The sequence below is a fragment of the Cryptomeria japonica genome, chromosome 3 (genome assembly GCF_030272615.1).
Source record: "Cryptomeria japonica chromosome 3, Sugi_1.0, whole genome shotgun sequence".
Lineage (NCBI taxonomy): Eukaryota > Viridiplantae > Streptophyta > Pinopsida > Cupressales > Cupressaceae > Cryptomeria > Cryptomeria japonica.
Genome location: NC_081407.1, coordinates 155,643,962 through 155,662,736, shown reverse-complemented (window position 1 = coordinate 155,662,736; position 18,775 = coordinate 155,643,962). Strand labels below are relative to the sequence as shown.

The following is an 18,775-nucleotide window of genomic DNA, read 5'->3' as shown; positions in this document are numbered from 1 at the left end:
CACCTGCTGAATTTATTGATATACTGATGTGTAGTGCTACTGATCGAAAATCCGTGAAATGTAAACCCTCAATAGGCTGAATTGAACAAGTGTAGCAATCTGGGGGGCTGGAAATGGTACGGCTGCTGCAAATGAAAGTATGGCTGCCTTCTTCTTCAACCCTCTCCAATCTGCAAATAATTCTCTGAAACTGCTGTAATAAGTTTGAATTGAAGCACAATTAGGAATTCTGAATGAATCCCTCCATTCTGTGAATTGAGGTATCGTCCAAATCCACTTGTCTTCAAGGAGTTTTTGTTCCTCTAAGCTGCTATGTTGCTGAAATGAGTTGCAAAGCACAATTACCAAAAGCCTTTCCATTATTATCATTCTTTAATAAAGTCTTTATTTGATTTTTAATCAAACTATTTTCTCCTCTAGGCTGACCGTACCTTTTCTCCTAGACTTCATTTTATTATTAAGTTGTTTAAACAACTTAAGTCATGTCCCCTAGCCATCATGGCCCAAGGTGGTCACCTTTATTATAATATTAAGATACTTTATTAAATTATTATAAAGTGACATTATAATCATTTTATTTTATTTTTATTAAATATTAAAGTCAATGCTTTAATATTTAATTTTTATTCAAATCCTATCACCTGGCCACCCCAAACTGAAAACTAATAATGCACGTACCACACTGGTGATGTCTAAATGTAGCAGGTGAGCTGGCAGTGTCCTAGAAAATAGGGATCCTCCTAAAAAGTAGGAGACTATCTCCAATCAATTGAAAATGCTCACAGGAGCTCCTGCTCCCCAGTCCTCCGGGTGGTCAACCAGTCAACTGACAGTCCTTCCCAAAAAATAGGAGATGGTCTTAAATCATCCGGAATGGTCTATAGACACCTCAGGACCAACTCTCAATTATTCCCTAAAAAATAGGGATCCCTTCTAAAAAATAGGAACTGCCTCTAAACATGCAAAATGGCTTATAAAGTCCCTGTGTAGCTCCACAAACCTCAATATGGGTCCCCTCTCCACTCCATTGGCCTACGGGAACCCGATGATAGGCCCTAATCCTTGCTCAACTGCCTGTCACCTAGGAAGGGAACATTACAATCCTCGCTTCCCGAGATTGCTTGCCCTCAAGCAAACACCAAGCAACCCGCTGGTCCACTCTGATAGAAATGCCATACACCACAATCTATGAAGCAACAACATGGAATCCATGTAGACAACCAATCAATACCCAGATCCCATATCAAAGTGTAGAATCTGCTGTAAGAGATGAAGAAGAAGTTTGTCAACCAATCACCTTGAAATAACCATCCATGCATGTAGGACATCAAGACAATGTGAAGATGAACTCTCACATGCCAAATAACCAACACAAATGGGCACCAACCCCCATTGCCATAACTCTAATCAGCAACATAGATGATATCAAACATGTCATCAAACCAATGCCAATCAAGGAATGTCCAAAAGAAATACCCCTCAACATTCCCAGACTGAATCGCTGATGTAGTCAATGCAAAATCAAGAAGTGCTATATGATTCCAACTAGGACAGCCAGTAGTCCATAAGGAATTGAAGAATATGCAGTCACCAATCAACAAAGATATTGCTGCCATATCAAGAGAAATAGGTGATAAACTCAGAAATGAAGTATGTATGGCAACATTGCTCAACACAGATAACTCTTGAGTGGTTGGCCCACTAAGAGAGTCATCAATTAAATCACTATCACCGTCATGAGAATGATCAACTATCTCAACTTGTAACTCTGGATTAGGCAACTCATGTCTCTCGTCATCAAAAGAATGGTTAATATCACGAACATGTTGAAGGTGAAGCTTGGCTTGTTGAGCCACAATCTTAGCTCTCTTTACCCTCTCTAACCAACCTTCATTCGACTTTTGGGTCTGCTCTATAACAGGTGCTCCAAATTGTTTGAAATCAGTCTTATGATGAGATGCATCATATAAATTATCATGACCAATGCATGCATCTTGTGTTCCAACACTTACAGACTCTTCTTCACAAGTTTTTCCATGTGTAAGGGTAGCAATCTCATAAGAATGAGGAAGAAGAATATCACTGTCCCAAATCAGACCTTTGGGATCCTCTTCTATGCTTGCATAGTAGTCATCAAACGACATTGAATCTCGATTCGTCTCATGGTTTTCCCTAGTGATTAGAGATGGAAGTGGCTCAAAGAAGTCTTCATCTTGGATGCTATGATATTCAAAATCAGACTGCTTGCATTCTAAACTTTTTATTTCATTCTCAAGTGTGAATTGATGGTTGTTGTCTCCATACTGAAAATCAGAACTTTTGTCTAGCTCCATTGAAGTAATTTCATGATCCTCAACACAAGTTGAATGTTCTTTACCAAATGCTGGCCCAAAATACTGTTTTTCTATATCTCTTGCATTATCAAGCTGATTTCATCTTTCGTTGACCTCTTGCAAGTGCTCTCTTGCTTGGGCTGCAAGCAACTTGGATTTCTTAGCTCTTAGTGACCACCCATCACACAACCCTTGTGTCCTTTTAACATCTTACATAGTATGGTGAACAAAATCAGGCCCTTTGTGGTTTGAATCCACAATATATATCTCATGTGTAGCACTATCAACTTGAGGACCATCATAGGAAGACTCAATAACATCATTACCTTCATGTGAAATGGACAATGCTATATGATTAGAACTGCTGTTTGCAAAAATCAGAATAGGTGTCAAACCATGATGTCATGCTTTCAACACCTCTCATAGGCTGATCCAAGCTTGTAATCTCTTCCACTCTGTGAACAACATGTTGACTCAATGGTGTGCTATGTTTCTCCATTTGATCCAAAGTTATTTCTTCTTTAGGACTCCCACATGATGACTGATTTTTGCATTCATTGTGATCACTTGTAGGCTGCAAACTACAAACAAGTGATTTCGCATTCAACAGCTATCTGCAGCTTAGGAAAAAGGATACTTTTAATTTTACCTCCTAGAAAGAGTTGGCGATGCTAGAGTTCATTTGCTTGACACCCCTATTCTGCATCCATTGCTTTTCCTTGAGGATGCCTTTATTCGATACAACGTCTGATTTTCACCACTAAAAATATTACTCTCTTCTTGCCTTGTTTTCTACCCACTGCTGCTGCTGTCAACCTTGAACCAATTACCTTGACAGCTAGAGACAAATATCATTGAACCTTTGCTATTTTGGGATATCAGCTGATCTTGGAAAGAGAGGATTGATCAAAATAAGACAAAAAAGACTTTTAGTGCTTGACTGTCCTTTAGGGATATAAACTTGACCTTTTGTCAAGACAGATAAATGACTTACTGATCATTGGGCATCTTTCTAACTGCCTGGACTATCATCTATAAGAAGTTGACTTCTCAGGCCAATCTTCTTTGGCAGAGTAGGATAGGGAAGAGAAAATATTCCTATGCACTTTTCTATTTGCTAACAGGTCTGCTGATCTGTTTGTCTTCCTTAAGAAATGCTTGAATCTGATCCTGTTGATGTTGGTTGATAGTCTTCTTGCCTTGTTAGGAGATACTCTAGCTTCCAACTGGGCATATTCCTTTTCATGACCATATTGATAATTACAAGGGAGTCTCTCCACCTCAATCCATGAGAGTTTTGGGAAAATAGCTAACTTGAGAGTTTTGATGAAAGTGAGGACTTCTGCCTTGTTATTGCTTCCTAGGGGCAATGGCTTGCGCACGGAATAATGATAAAGAAAGAAATTATATGAATGTGCACAGATGACCAAAAGTAGGTCAATGGTACTAGAGGTTACAGCAGTTAACAATAGAAAGTTGTAGGAAGAGAGAACCTAATGAAAATTATAGAAATAAGGGACAGGCCTTGCAGAAGGAATGATGAGAAAGAAAGAAAGAAAGAAATCATATTAATGTCCAAAGATGACAAAAAGTAGGTGAATGGGACTACAGATTACAGCAGTTGTAAAATTCAAGCAAGAAAGAACCCTAAAATCAAAATAATAAAAGTACATCAGATAAAGTACTGTTCCGCTAACAAATAGCAATGGAGGCCAAGTAAGAACTCCAAAAGCATGTTTTTTAATATTAATAATAGAGTATCAAGGCAGAGGAGCAAAGACTCCAGATCAGATCCTTATGATCACCCAAAACTCAGAAGGAGAAAAACACTAATTACAAGCTCGAACAAGTAATTCGATAGAAGTATGAGACTGTTCTAATCCCAAGAGCCTATGATATTATTACTACAATCAGCATTGTTCCACTCATATGTGCCTAAAGGAGGCACTATATCTGGATCCACAGTGATGTCCCACTTGCTTTCATAAGGTATGCTCTTTTCACTGTCCTTTTGTTTATCTCCTGCTTAGTAACCTTTTTCTCCTCCAGGTATATGTTCAGCAAATCAAGTTCTTCCTTGTTGAGTTTGTTCTTCCCCTGCAGAAAGAAATGAGCTGAGCATATGTCTGCCTTGTAAACAAGCATCACACCCTCCTGCAACAAAGTCATACATCTGTCTTTTGGAATCTCCATTTTTGCAGAAACCTAAATCATGATGGAGTAATAGGTGAGTTCGCTGTTGAACTCAGTAAAGAACCTCCTTTTGGACTGAAAAACCTCTTCATTCCTCCTTTTCCACAAATACCAAAGAACTTCAGTAGTAAAAATAAACCAAAATCTATTTAAAACAGCATGAAAGCCATCAGCATACCCAGCTAAAATCTCATTCCAACTCCGAAAGCATGTTGCAGTGAAGACTAGATGAAAATATCATCTATTATCCCTGTCCGTGTATGAAATGGCGAAGTCATCTGAGCCATTATTGTTTGCTGTGAGAGAAACTTCTGGATTTCAATTGAGGCATCTGGCTCTAGCCGCTTCTGGCTTTCCGTTTGTCGCTACATTGATCATTTGGATATTGATCATTAACATTAGTCTCATGTAAATATGTTATAACATAATGATGGGATAAAAAGAGTTGAAGTTTGGAATCTTTGTTGCTGGCATGTGAGGCGAGGTACACTTATTGCTCAACGTTTTCCACGACTATCACATTACAAACATCTAAAATTTCATTGCACTGCCACATGCCTTGCCATAAGTAAAATATATTTTCTCATACTTGGGACTTATGAGTTATGAGTTTCATTGTTTATCTTTATTTGTAACGTTTCATTAAATGTCTTACACCAGCAAGGAAACTGAGTGCTGATAATACATACTTAAGCAGTTCTATCTGAATCTTCCGTATTCAGTGTTGATACTATGTGAAAATACAGTTTTGTATGTCTCTGTCTTGTTCTATGTGCAAGGAAGTAAAGGTGAACCTTTTTAATTTGTATTTCATGTTTATACAGGATGATGAAAAGAAGAGACCACACTTCAGTACCGTTGTAAAGTGTATTCTTGAGTCTCTAAAAACTCGCATTATCAACAGTGACAATGACGAAGTGGCAATATGTTTTTTTAATACTGTGAGTAGTCTCACTTTGTGAATGCATCATTATGTTCATTCATGTAAAACTACTAAGTTGAAACTCATTATTGTAACTATTATTTTTGGAAGTGTCATATTGCATGAATGCAAAATCAGGTCTTCAAATCCTAGATAATGTCATTGTGCTTTCAAGATTGAGGCTATTGTTCTTCATATCCTCAAATTTATGGTCTCACATTTCTGGCATTAATAAATCGTAAAGAATTGAAGGTTATACTGTGATTCAAACATTGCATTATCTACAAATTTGTCCTCCATGTTGCATCTCTTGTCCAAGAATTCACTCTGGAAGACTAAGACTCCTATGTGCCAATTTGGCCAGTACAGGTCAGAAACAGGATAGTATCTTTAGTTTTTGGATATTTTTTATATGAAAAATTGCTGTCTATTTCCTCATGTTGAATGTGTTATTTCAACATGGATTTATACTTTTACATACTACTGTTCTTTCAATATGTGAACTTTATAGATGTGGTAAAACTTTGAACTCCACTTCTGTAATGAATTCAAACAAAAAACTCACTTAAGAAGTCATTTCTAACATGTATTTGAAATTACATCCTGAGAAACATAATGCTATATTCAGTATTTTGTGCTACATTTATGGGGACAATTGCCAACTACAAACCATACGCATATCGGGATTACAAACTGTTCATAACTTGATGTTGTATTTACGTTTAGAAAAAGCAAAGTTATGTATCATGTACACAATAGATAAAAAACTTGCAAATAACTTGGACTGTCAAATCAGTTTGCCAGTTGCTTGCACAATAACTTGGCTTGAGTTTTTGTCAAAAAATTGTGGCTTGAAAAAAATTTGCTTGTGTTTGGATGATACTGTGAGGCCTGAAAACATAATCATTTTTTTATCATTTTTGACTTTGTTTTTTTTAACGTTTGGGTTGGAACAGTAGTGTTTCTGTTTGCAGGCATGGGTAAAGACAGTTTTGCAATCCATTTGCAATGCGAACGGTTGTTGCAGCGGGCAGTTAGTTTCCTTTTAAATAACACGATGGATAATCTTTGAAGACCAAAACACTTGTGTAAACTTTGAAAAGATAATCCCTTGCCCTAAAAGTGGATATTTATTATTAATCGAAACTTTTGTTTTCGTTGCTGGAAATTTTAACATGTTTTTACTTCTAAAGTATGTGAAAAGAACTTATTTAAATTTCATTAGCCAATACACAGGCAAATAAAAAGATTAATATGTTAATGCCATATGAACAAATCTTTTTATTTGCTTGTGTATTGGCCAATGTAATTTAAATAATTTCTTTTCACATACTCAAGAAATAGAAGCACATTAGAATTTCCAAAAATGAAAAAAATTTGATATTAATAATAATTAATAAACATCCACTTTTTGGGTAAGGGTTTATGTTTTCAAAGTTTGTTTTGAAAGTTTGCACAAGTGTTTTGGTCTTCAAAGATTATCCATTGCATTGTGTAAGAGGAATCCGATTGTTCGCTACAACTGTTTGCATTGAAAATGAGTTGCAAGCTTAAAAACCATGAAACTGTCTTTACTCATTCAATCCCATTCTGTGTTTAAATTACCACCTCCCACGGTGCTATCCAATAGACTTCCCATAATGGGTCAACCTGATAATATGGTTAAATTGGTGGACACATTGAAATATGTAACTGCCCATCCTTGGAAGGGTGTCATGGCTAGTGGCTGAGCTAGGGCTTGGTGATACACAGCCTTTTTAACTCTGTGTCTTATTGCTTTGTCGTTTTCATTGCAAATCCCATTTCTTGTTCTTGATAGCACAGGTTTGGGAACAGCAAATTGGCTCATATTATGTTTTGAAGTCTTTTTTTAACAAATTTATGTTTTTTATAAAGTTTGGATAACTTGCTGAGTTATTGCCAGCTTTTTGATTTTTTGGGTCAGCTGAGTTATTGTGGAGTCTGAGTTTTTTAATTATGATGTAGACAATTGTAGTTCACAGAGGAAAAGTTTTTGTCTACCTCACGGATGATGCTTTTGTATGAATTGAGTTAAAGAAGAATTCCATTCCCTGATTGCTGGGTGAGTTTAGGAATAAAGTGAACTATCTCATTTAACTGGACATTGATGAGTAGTTACTTGAGCAGAATCTCAGCAAAGTGGATACTGAGGAGTTGGCTCTTTATAAGAACAGTAGTTTCTCCAAATTTATCTTGAATCACAAGCAGATTCAAGTAGATAACCAATTACATTTTTGCACTTTGCAGAGATGGATAGAGGTCAAGAGGGCAACGTTGCCTGATAGAATTTTGAAGACTAAACAAGTTTCAGCTGGTGCTGGTGGTGCAGGGCATCCATGTAAAATGGAGCCTGCATATCTTCATAGATTTCATGATTGGTCTGAAACAGAAGGAGATATGCTTTGGGTTGTTCTCGTATCAGAGGATTTATGTTTTTAAGCTTTTACATGGGATTTCTTTCATCTCTTGTGGTTTGAATGTTGAAATTTTCAGTACATGCAGCTGATTGCCAAGACTGTTTTCTGCTATGATTTTATTCCTTGCTAGTAGTAAATATAGGAGGTGTAAGACATGTCATTCTTTGAATGATTGGGAGATCATGATGTAGCTGGAAGTTGCGTCCATAGTAGTTGAGCGATTATGTTTTTTGTATCCATGTGCCTTTATCAAGAGTTCAATTTCCAAGTCTTTGCTCCAAAGTTTCTAATTGCTTCTAGAGAGAAGTTTGCGTATAGGGAATAACTTTTGATTATATTTTTATTTGAAGGATTACCTAGCAGCTTTTAATCAGTGCTCCACCAGGATGTGTCACTTTCCCCTTGGGGCCGTGTTAGATAATTTAGGGATGTGGGGAGCTGATGGGAAATCTTCCCTGCCTTCCTATATCTCTGCTTTTTTTTTTCTGCATCTGTGAGACATTCTGAAGTTTTTGGCACCCTGTAGACATTTCAAGTTTAGGTGGGAGGGAGATTCTTGGGGATGCCCTGATGTCTATGGCACATCGAGGGACATTTCCTGTCTGGTGAAAACATCTCAGGGATGTTGTGACATCCCCATTATAATAGTTGTTAAAAAGAATAGAAGAGAAAACATATTTGATTTTTGTAAAATTGAAAAAACAAAAAGGGAGAATTTCCAAATACTTGTTTTCATGATCACTGATAGTGATAATATAATAATTGTTGATTTTAACACTTTCAGATTAATGTAAACTCAGAAAATCAGAATTAAATTACTAACTAAATTGATTAAATGAATAGTTTATAGTTTTCCAGATTTAAGCATAACCAAGAAAAGAGCAAAAATAAGTACAAGACACAATTACCCTGGGAAAACCTCTTAGGAGGAAAAACCCAGCCAGAAAAGATCCTCAGATCTGATTATGGATTGAATTCATATGAAGGTTACAACACTTATCTCAAGTACTTGAAGGTGATTGCACTTAGGACTGATGATGTCTTCCACAAGACTGCACTTTCACAAGCATCAAATTGTCACATCTACCCCCTTTAACAGCAATCAGGTCCAAACCCTAGATCTGCAATATTTGCATATGAAATCTGCTCTTTTATGGACTGCAGCCTTAGCACTCAGTTCGCTCTCCACATTGATGAATTTGGCACCTTAACTAGCAAATGAAGTTCGCTGTAATGGCTGAGGTAATTCGCTGTAATGGCAGATACAATGTTGCTCCTTTAAGTTCGCATTAGGCAGGCACATATATTTCGCATGGAATGATAAAACTGAATGATTGATTAATGATGTGAAGTTTGTGTTTATTTATATGTGGAGCAATAGACTTAATCATGTCGGCTTGCCTTTATAAATTAAAGTCCTTTAATTTATTAACCGAAATGCATAAGGATAGGGTTGGCCCTATGTTGGCGTGTTAGCTTGTAGCGTGGAGATGTAGCGTGGGGTCTTCTTTAGATGCCGTGGGGTATAGGGCCCAGCCCTGCACGTTGGGAAGGGGCTGGCCCCCTTGGGCGGATTCCAATGTTGCCCAAGGCAATTGGAATCCGCCATCCCTAATTACAATCAACAATAATCAGATATTTCATATTCATTTTCACAATTTCGTATTCATATTTCTAATGTCAGTGTTACATTCAATGTTTGAGTTCACTTTTCATTGTTAAATGTTGTTATTTTTTTGAGAGGTTTAATATATCTACGTGTGGGTTGACCTTCAGCTTATTTGCATGATTGAGGGGTATCTCTTCCATCAAATTAAACCAGGTCTGGCACCTGGCCTCTTGACATTGTAATGTCCCCTTTTTGTTTGACCCTTGAAAGTAATTAAATGTTTAAAATTAAGTTGCCAAAAAAATAAATAAATTATAAGATAACTAATTTTAATTATTTAAAAGGGTAATTAAATACTTCCTCTACTATTTTTATAAGTGGTTTTATATTATGGAGATTTATAAAAGGTCACTTTATTATTGCGATGGATTAAAATTATATTCTTTTTGGAAATTTCCAGGAAATATTATAAAAGGAAGTTTTAGAGAGTCATTTGGCATGCTTGGTTTTTTAATTTTTTTCTGGAGAGCTTGAGAGCGTCTCGCTTTCGATTCAGAAATCGAAGGACGGGAACCCTTGGGATTTCTCAGGAATTGGACGAAAACCCAGTTCTGATTGGAGGTTACATTCAGGAATCTTACGAAGGTTTGATCAGATAAGTTTTTACAAATTTTTGAAGTCTCTTTCAGAGACAAATTTGTAGGATTTGGATTGCTGAATATGTCCATTGCAAAACAAGCACTTTGAGTCTGTTACAATTATGTGTTGTTTGAGTTTGGATGCCTATTCAAGGAAATGATTTATTTGGGAGTTACTATATGAATAAATTTATTTGTGGCTGGAGAATAAGCGAATCGTATGGAATTGTTTTGGTGGCTTGGGCACTAAAAGACAAAAGAGTATTAATTAAAAAAAAGCTTTGGGTTGGGTATTAATGTATACCAATATTATTTGATATTGCTATGACCGATTTAATCAAAGGAGGAAATGTTATCATTGTGTGCTTATGTTTAAAGAAAGAGTTTCTATCTGAAGATATTCTTGGTGTGATTCATATTTGCTGGCTCGGGTTTTATTTGGGCTCTATATTTCTGAGCGTGGAAATCCATTAAGAAGCTACTTTAATGTTTGGTGTGGGAATCATCGCTGGGTGCGACAAATTCATTACTGCTGGAAATCGAAGGGCTTGTTGTTATATTCTAGGTATCGAACCTGGAGCTGTCTTGGGATTCTGAAAGAGTGTGAGTTTGTTTTGCTATTAACTTCCTTAAATTGGTGCTCGCTATACTTCATTGTGATGTGGTTTGCTCAAAGTGCAGCTTCTTGATATCGTGGGTCTATTTCACTAGACATGAGGACTCTTTTCTTGAGCGATGGATATTTTGTTTCGTGAGGACTCTTTCTGTGTGTTGCTGGAACATGCTGGTTGCTGGTTCTTCATTTTGGCACGAAGTTTCTGCTAATTTGTGGCTATTCACTTGATAGCGTTGAAACTTATTATCTCTGCCGGATGCTAGGAATAGTTAAGGCATGAAAGTTAATCTGCAAACCTCCTATGTATATCATCAAAGCGTCCTGGCAGATGCCATTTTCCTTGGGTGCTAGCATTCATTTCATTGCATGATCCCTTATATCTGTGGTGTGGGATTCTTACTCCTGACATGAGAAATTAGGAGAGTGTGGGAACAGATTTAAAAGGTGCACATTATATTAAGCAAGAAGATTGAAAGTATTATTTGTCCCGTGTGTATATTCCTTACTCAATAGGTGCTCAGATTTGAACGGTTGAATGGGTATAAACTCCTAGCTGTGATGATGGCCGTCTTTTCTATTTGGGTCTGAAGTGGATGATAGATGTTACCTGTGCTTCTGTTCATCAGATTATCTCTTCATTCTGATATAAAATGGATGCTGCTAATAAGGTGCCATATATGTATATTTTCTGTATTCAATGAATGAGAGTCTTTGTTCATTTTTCATGAATAAATTAAGAGAAACTTCAATTCAGATTTGACCTCTGAGAATCCTATTCTAGCCCGCTATTATAAGATTAATGATATTGAAAACCTTTATATTCAATCTGCAAATAACTTTGGATGTCCATGTACAAGATTTCATGCAAATTGTATGACTAAATTCCAATTCAAAAAACTTTGGGAAAACGAACAAAATTTGGCATAGAATTTGGGTAGGAGTTCTTAGAGACATATTTCTTGGGTATTTTAACACAGGTCTCGAAGATGAAGGCTCAATAATGTACTGTTTGATCTCATCCAATTTGGCACATGGTCTATTGTTCAATGTCATAGATGTTGATTTTATTTGAATTTCATCTTATTAGAATTTGTCAACTTCTAGTGATATTGAACAGTATGATTATACATTCTAGAGTTACAAAAGATGTTATATTATAAATGTATTTTTTGCTGATTCCTACTCATCCCTCTGCTGTCCTGAAGATTTGAGAATTTTTTTTTCCTTTTTAAAAATGTTGCCATTGTCCCAGAAACTCAGAGTCATATAGCTTGCTTTCAACAACATTCATGCTTTCATTGCTTGTTTAGTGTTGTTTCTTTATTTGGTTTTGCTCGTGTAAGCTTTAAACACTTCTAGTTGGCATTATAGCTGTAGGAGAAAGAAGGGGACTGATTACCCTTGGGAAATGTGAACTATTCCAATTTGCTCATATGCTTTTTGGCTAAGTCACAGGGTTCGGCGAATTTGATGGATCAAATTCGAAATCCGTCGAATTTTTAAAAACCCAAAAAAATTCGTTTAAGTTCGTCATATAATTCGTATGGTATATGGGATAGAGATTTTTTAATAAAAACTGTATTGGTAAAACCGTAAGCTCCATTTCTTTGGACCTGAGAAAAAAAAAGCAGACTATTCTAGTAAAAAACGTGAGCTTTCTTCGACTCCGGGGGTTTTCTTTTCACGGACGGGTTTTTTAGTTTCTGCAAGCACATATTTTTTCTATTGCATAAACACTCCACCTACTCGGCCCTTTGGCGTCTTTTCATGGATGGGTTTTAACCTAATCTGTTTTTTTATTTATGTATGATGTAATGAATTAATACTATCTATTAATATTTTTTTAATTATTTTATGAATACGTAGTATCTTACTCAAATTATTAAAATATAATTTATTCAAATAAATTAACTTTTAAATATATAATAAAAATAATGAAAAGCTAACTATACAATGCTTTAAGTTTTATTATTGTGTTAATTATTTGCTATTATTTGACATTTTAAAATATTTGATTAAGATGACTAGTTATTACTATATTAAATTAAATATATTTAGTATTTATTGTATTTAATATAAAAAATTTAAATATATTTATATTTAAATATTTTTTAAATTTATATTAAGCGAATTTAATGTCGATTTTTTTTTTCGAACTTTTTACCCTTGCCGAACTTCATCCAAATTTTATTGTTGTCGAACACGAACTCAAACACGAACCTTGTGACTGCTTGGGTGTCTGGTTAAGCAGGGCGTGAGCTTGCTTGTCAACTAGTCAGCAGTTGCATCAAAAATTCTTGCCACATGATGTTTATTTAATGCCTTGTCAGATTGCCATATTACCAGGTTGCGGACTTCTTCAGATTTAATATCATGGCGTGAGGTATACAACTGTTATTAAATATGCGTTCAACGCATATTCCCCATGCTTATGGATCCTGTCAGAAGAATTGATTGGGATGTTTTTTTTAGATGGCTTGTTAAAAATTAATGCGTTCTTTTTTGGACAAAAAATTCTGAGTCAAAGCATGGAGTCGCTCAGTTATGAAAGACGTGTATGAGTCTATTTTGGGTCTGTGGTGCTTGTTTTCAAAAATAAATTTATTCATTCTTTTGAGTTGTGTTGGCTTAATTTCTTTGAAACATTTTTGGAGGGTGTTGTGTTTTCTGTCAGAAAACGCCTCAGTGTTTTTGTTTTTTCATGGAGCCTTTCTTCCACGTCCGAGATTCCTTCTTGTGCGGAAGAGATGGATGCTTCAGTATCGTTTTTGTTTTTAATGTCAGTTCGATAGTTGAAGTGAAGAACTTTTATCGGTGCTGATTGTTGGGACTTAAATTTTTTTGTCAAATTCTGAAGGCCCAGGTTCAAAATTTTGTTAATTTATTCAGAATGTACTCTGCTGAACAGGCTTGTGTAGCTCATTTTGAGAGCCTGTATTTTTGCACCCATTAAGTATCATGAGAAATCCCCTTGGGAGAGTGTTGAGCACCTTACAGAGATGCCATGTGTCCATTTGTAGACTCCTTTGATCAGTTCTGATGTATTTTTGAAGTCTCCTTTGGAGGTCCAGAAGTTAGGTTGCTGATTTGCAGTTGTTTTACCTTCTCGAGTAAGCCCTCTTTGAGACGCTGCAACTTTGTACCAGATGAAGATTTTGCCAAACTGAGTGTTGTGCATGATTCTTTGCAATTTTTTGAAGCCCCATGCCAAGTGGCATAACCCCATGAATCCATTTGACGAATTTTCAAAGTCAATTCCGTTTGCAAAAAGTTCACTTTTGCAAATTGAATTGTGTTAAACTGCATTTTGTTGCCTCGCATCCAAATTTTTATTTGATCATCATTTGACCTGCATGCAAAAGTGGGGGTACCCCATGATTCCTTATATAATTATCTACCATTTTCCCTGTTTGTAGCCCCCCAGCTCCTCATTTGATCAGCTTTCAAGACCCATTCCAAATGGACTTTTTCAGGGTTTCACAAGCAGGATGTTCAGAAATTTCAGAGAGGGCAAGTTGGGAGGTTAATATTTTGCACATGTAGTCAAGTCAGGTCAAATCCCCTTGCACACCTATTCGGGTATTGTTGATGTGTCTTTTGTACACGACCAAACACAAAATAAAATACCTAAAGGTACCTTATCCTCTCTTGAATAAAGCTTCCCCAAATGCTGAAGATCTCGCCGAAGGATCAATCGGAGTAACTCCAAGGTTCTTGTATGTAGGGTCTCTACATGTGGATAAGCTCTTTGCGGTATGATGTGATTTTGCTGGAATGACAAGGGGACTTACATTTGATGACTTGAGCATCTGATTTACTTTGGATATCACTGGAACTTGGGTCTTTACTGGTCCTTGATTTTTTTAAAAAAAGGGAAAAGGATAAGGGTTGGGGAAGGATCTAATCCTAAAACTAAGAATGTAGGAGCAATGGATGACCTTTGATGAAACTCCAACTAGGTCTTGCTTTGACATGCTAGGATAATCTCCACAAGGCTAGTGCGATCTTCTAAGGATGACTTTATGATGTTCAGATCACCGCTACAAGCATAGACACCGTCAGGTTGATGCATATCAATGAAGAAGCAATAATTGAAGTTAAGCTTAAGCTGAATGATTCCAGTTGACTACGCAAGGCAAGTCTGCAATCAACAAACCGCTAGTAGTATGGATATACAAATTTCACCGTTGATCATACAAATTCCTTCCACTCATTTAATAACATGAAATCAAATTTGAGAAGTATAGAGACCATGCAAATTGTTCGACACATAGAATTCACCATTTCTTCAATGAAGTTTACAAGTCTTTTGCAACAATATCTTGGCAACAATCTTTGCCTTCTCTTTCTACTCTACTCTAAAATGCTACTAATTATTGACTATTCTCTCTAACTATTTCCTATTCTTTGACTATTAACTATTAACTCTTACAAATGAGGAGCCAGGGCTTTATATAGAGAGCCCTTTACAGATTGACGGCTCTGATGGACTTAGAATCAATGGCTAGGATTACAAGATAGAAACCCTAATTAGGGTTTGTCATAACAAACTTCCTTAGCCAATTAGAAAATTACATTCGAGGAGTGAGGACCAATAGGAAGCGAGGGTACATACACCGAAGTTTGTGCCGCCTTTGATAAATTAGGTACATTGAATTTGGTCATGCTGAGGTGGACCAATCCGACTGGAGGAGCAGTGACTGGGATGCCACCTTGTTCGACGCTCGTGACTTGGTTGATCCTCCTCTGTCTTTGATATGATGAATGATGTACTTCCTTTGCTTGACGAGGCTTCCTTATTGTCAAGTTTTCCTTCTCTAGTAGCATATCTCGCCCTGAAGTGCTAGCAAGGCCTTTTTTTGTCGCCTTGTGGTTCCTTTGTGTGGCGAAGTGAAGGTTTTGGCAACTTCTTGAACACATGTAGTCTTTCAATGCTTCAAAACACCTTGAGTCCTCCTTTATGCTTTTGGAATGCCCTTGATGAGGATGGACTGGAATAGGTTGTCCTTGTCCTGGCCTGGTCTCCTCCCATCTGCAAAACCAACCAAAAGGTGATTAAGTACACATGACATATTTATCCCGATCATAGCATTTCTTACCTTAAATCATTAATAGGAAGGCATCAAAATGGAATTCGCTTAGGATCCTCTCTAGGAACAGGCCCTATAGGAAATTTCGCTTTGGATCCTTTGGAAGGGTCAAGAGCAATTTTTTGCTATTTTGCTCAATTAGACCTCATTTTCAACATTTCACAATTTTGGACATAACCTTCAAACCTTCTCCCATCATGATCTCACAACTAGCCCTTTAAGTGATGTCAATTTCAAAGTGTTTTTGGCAAGAATTTAGGCTATCTTAGGATTTCGCTTTGGATCCTTTGGAAGGGTTAGGAGCAAAATTCATGATTAAGACACAATTCCATCCTTTCCTTGCTCCAAATTGCCTCTCAAGGTAAGTATACATTAATCTTTGCTCCACCAATACCTTAGGAATCCATATCTTGGCCTTAAACATGAGCAAATTAGGTGATTTTGAGAATTTCGCTCTGGACCCTTTGGAAGGTCAAGAGCGAAATTCATGATTTGCTTGTTTTCCCTCACTTAGCTTCATTCTTCATCCCTTAAGTCATTAAGAACAAGTCTTTGGGCTTCAAAATTGATTGGGAATGCACTAGCTTGTAGATTGGAGCAAGGAATAGTGTCTTGTGAAGAAATTCGCTCTGGACCCTTTGGAAGGGTTAGGAGCGATTTTCTTCCTTTAGGTTGAATTCTACCTTCTTCTTACCTTGCTTTGCCATGATTTTCACCTTTGGATTCCTCTCTCATGAAGACCACACTCGCTTGATTCTTAGGAAGGCTTGAAAGGAGAAATTCGCTTTAGACCATGGCCAAGGACAAGACCTATTTAAGATTTCGCTCTGGACCCTTTGGAAGGGTCAGGAGCGAAATTCATGCTCTAGCTCAAAATCTTCACTTTTGGTGGTCGCAAGTTAATCAAAGGCATGCCTAGGGGTATCTTCAAGCTCAATTCACCTTGATCAACGTTTGTCTTAACACAAAATTGGAAGAAAAAAGAGATTTTGAGAATTACGCTCTAGATCCTTTGGAAGGGTCAAGAGCGAAATTCAAGATTTAGGCTTGATTCTTCATTTCTTCAACTCCAATCTACCTCAAAAGGCAAGAATACATCACTCCACCCTCAACCACGCCATAAGAGCCAAGGTTTTAACTTTTGACTTCACACAAAGGAAAAAAGGTGTTTTTGAGGAATTTCGCTTTGGACCCTTTGGAAGGGTCAGGAGCGAAATTCATGTCTTGGACAAAATCCTTCATCTCCTTCACTTTCAATCACTTCCTAAGGCAAGAACATATCAATCTACCCCCACCATGTCCCAGGAACAAGGATGTTGGCCTAAACAAGGAAGAAAATGATGTCTAGGGAGAATTTCGCTCTGGATCCTTTGGAAGGGTCAGGAGCGAAGTTCTTGTTTTGGGTTCATTTCACACTTCTTCCATTCAATCCACCTTCAAACTTGATCAAACTCACCTCTCCTCACCACAATCAAGTCTAGCTCAAGACAAGGTCGTTTTCATCATTTTAGGCAAGATAGGGGGTCAAACTGAGGATTTCGCTCTGGACCTAGGCCAAGGACAAGACTTATAGGGAATTTCGCTTTGGACCTTTTGGAAGGGTCAGGAGCGAAATTCACCTTTTGGGTTGATTTCTACCACTTCATCGCCTCAAACCTCTTCTCAACAACAAATATGCATCAAAGCCTCCTCAACCATGCCTCAAAAATCCAAAACTTGGCCATATCAAAGAGCAAAATAGAGGAAAATTGAATTTCGCTCTGGACCTTTTGGAAGGGTCAGGAGCAAAATTCTCATTTTAGGCTCATTTTCACCTTTTTCCTCCCTTCTTTGGCTTGGATATAACTTATTAGGCCTCTCCTGATCATCCTCCAGTCCAAGGTAGCATTCACTTCAAGGTTTTGTGAAGAAAAAAAGGGTCTCATATGAATTTTGCTTTGGACCCTTTGGAAGGGTCAGGAGCGAAATTCCTCCTTATGCTCAAATCCTGACTTCATTTTCATATTTCTTCACTCCAAATAAGAGTTTTGCCCTCAATAATGCCTAGGAATGAGTTAGTTCTAAGTTTGGATCAAAGTAGAATGTCCTATAGAGGAATTCGCTTTGGACCCTTTGGAAGGGTCAGGAGTGAAATTGGAATTCGCTTTGGACCCTTTGGAAGGGTTAGGAGCGAAATTTGACATTTTGGTCTCTTCGTCAGGATTCATATATGGAATATAACATTTAAGTATAAGTGCTTATACTTTAAGTTATATTCCATATATACTGTCAGGATGTTTGAGAGTGGTTTTGGACCTCCAGGAGTTGTAATGCAAAATCTAGGTTTTGGAGGATTCTTCAATTTTCTAGACAGCCAAATTTTAGGATTAGGATGACATTCCAGACAGCCAAATTTTAGGACATTTGAAGATCAGGATGACATTCCAGACTTCATCACTCACCAACTTGACCTAACTTAGACCTTCAAAGAGGATATTCACTCACCAAGCTTCATTGACCTCCTCAAACTCAAACAAGACACAATTAGCAACAAGAGAAAAACTTTGTCCTAAGGAAGACTTTCTAAGATGACCCTAACCCGGAGCATCCACTGACTCACCTTAAGTTAAAACAGAGCCTGCTATCTTAGTGATCCCCTTGGCGACACTCAAAATGCAAAGGCTAACAGACAAAATCCTAAAAACCCTAAAAAGAAAACTCAAGAAAGCAAAAAAGGTAGGGGTCCCCATTTGCAATGGGGCGATGTGTGAATATGTCACAACAGGTATCCAGATGTGCCAACGTGCCAAGTGGTAGCTCTTGAGACGGAGGTTTGATATTTTTACAACTCGGTGATTGAAGGGGTTTTAGGTTGTTTTAACAAATGCATTTTCAGATAAGCCTGAGTAGGCGACTTTGAGGATTATTGTCTTCTGCCTCGGATATCATTTTGGGAA

At 37.1% G+C, this 18,775-nt stretch overlaps 1 protein-coding gene across 1 annotated transcript in view; it reads left to right on the top strand.

Annotated features, from left to right (window-relative positions):
* LOC131057625 (ATP-dependent DNA helicase 2 subunit KU70) overlaps positions 1 to 18,775 on the top strand; it is a 213,433-nt gene that overhangs the window by 24,166 nt on the left and 170,492 nt on the right. The window contains exon 4 of the mRNA XM_059218119.1: positions 5,351 to 5,467. Coding sequence (XP_059074102.1) covers positions 5,351 to 5,467 — 117 coding nt within the window. The remainder of the gene's footprint in view (positions 1 to 5,350; positions 5,468 to 18,775) is intronic.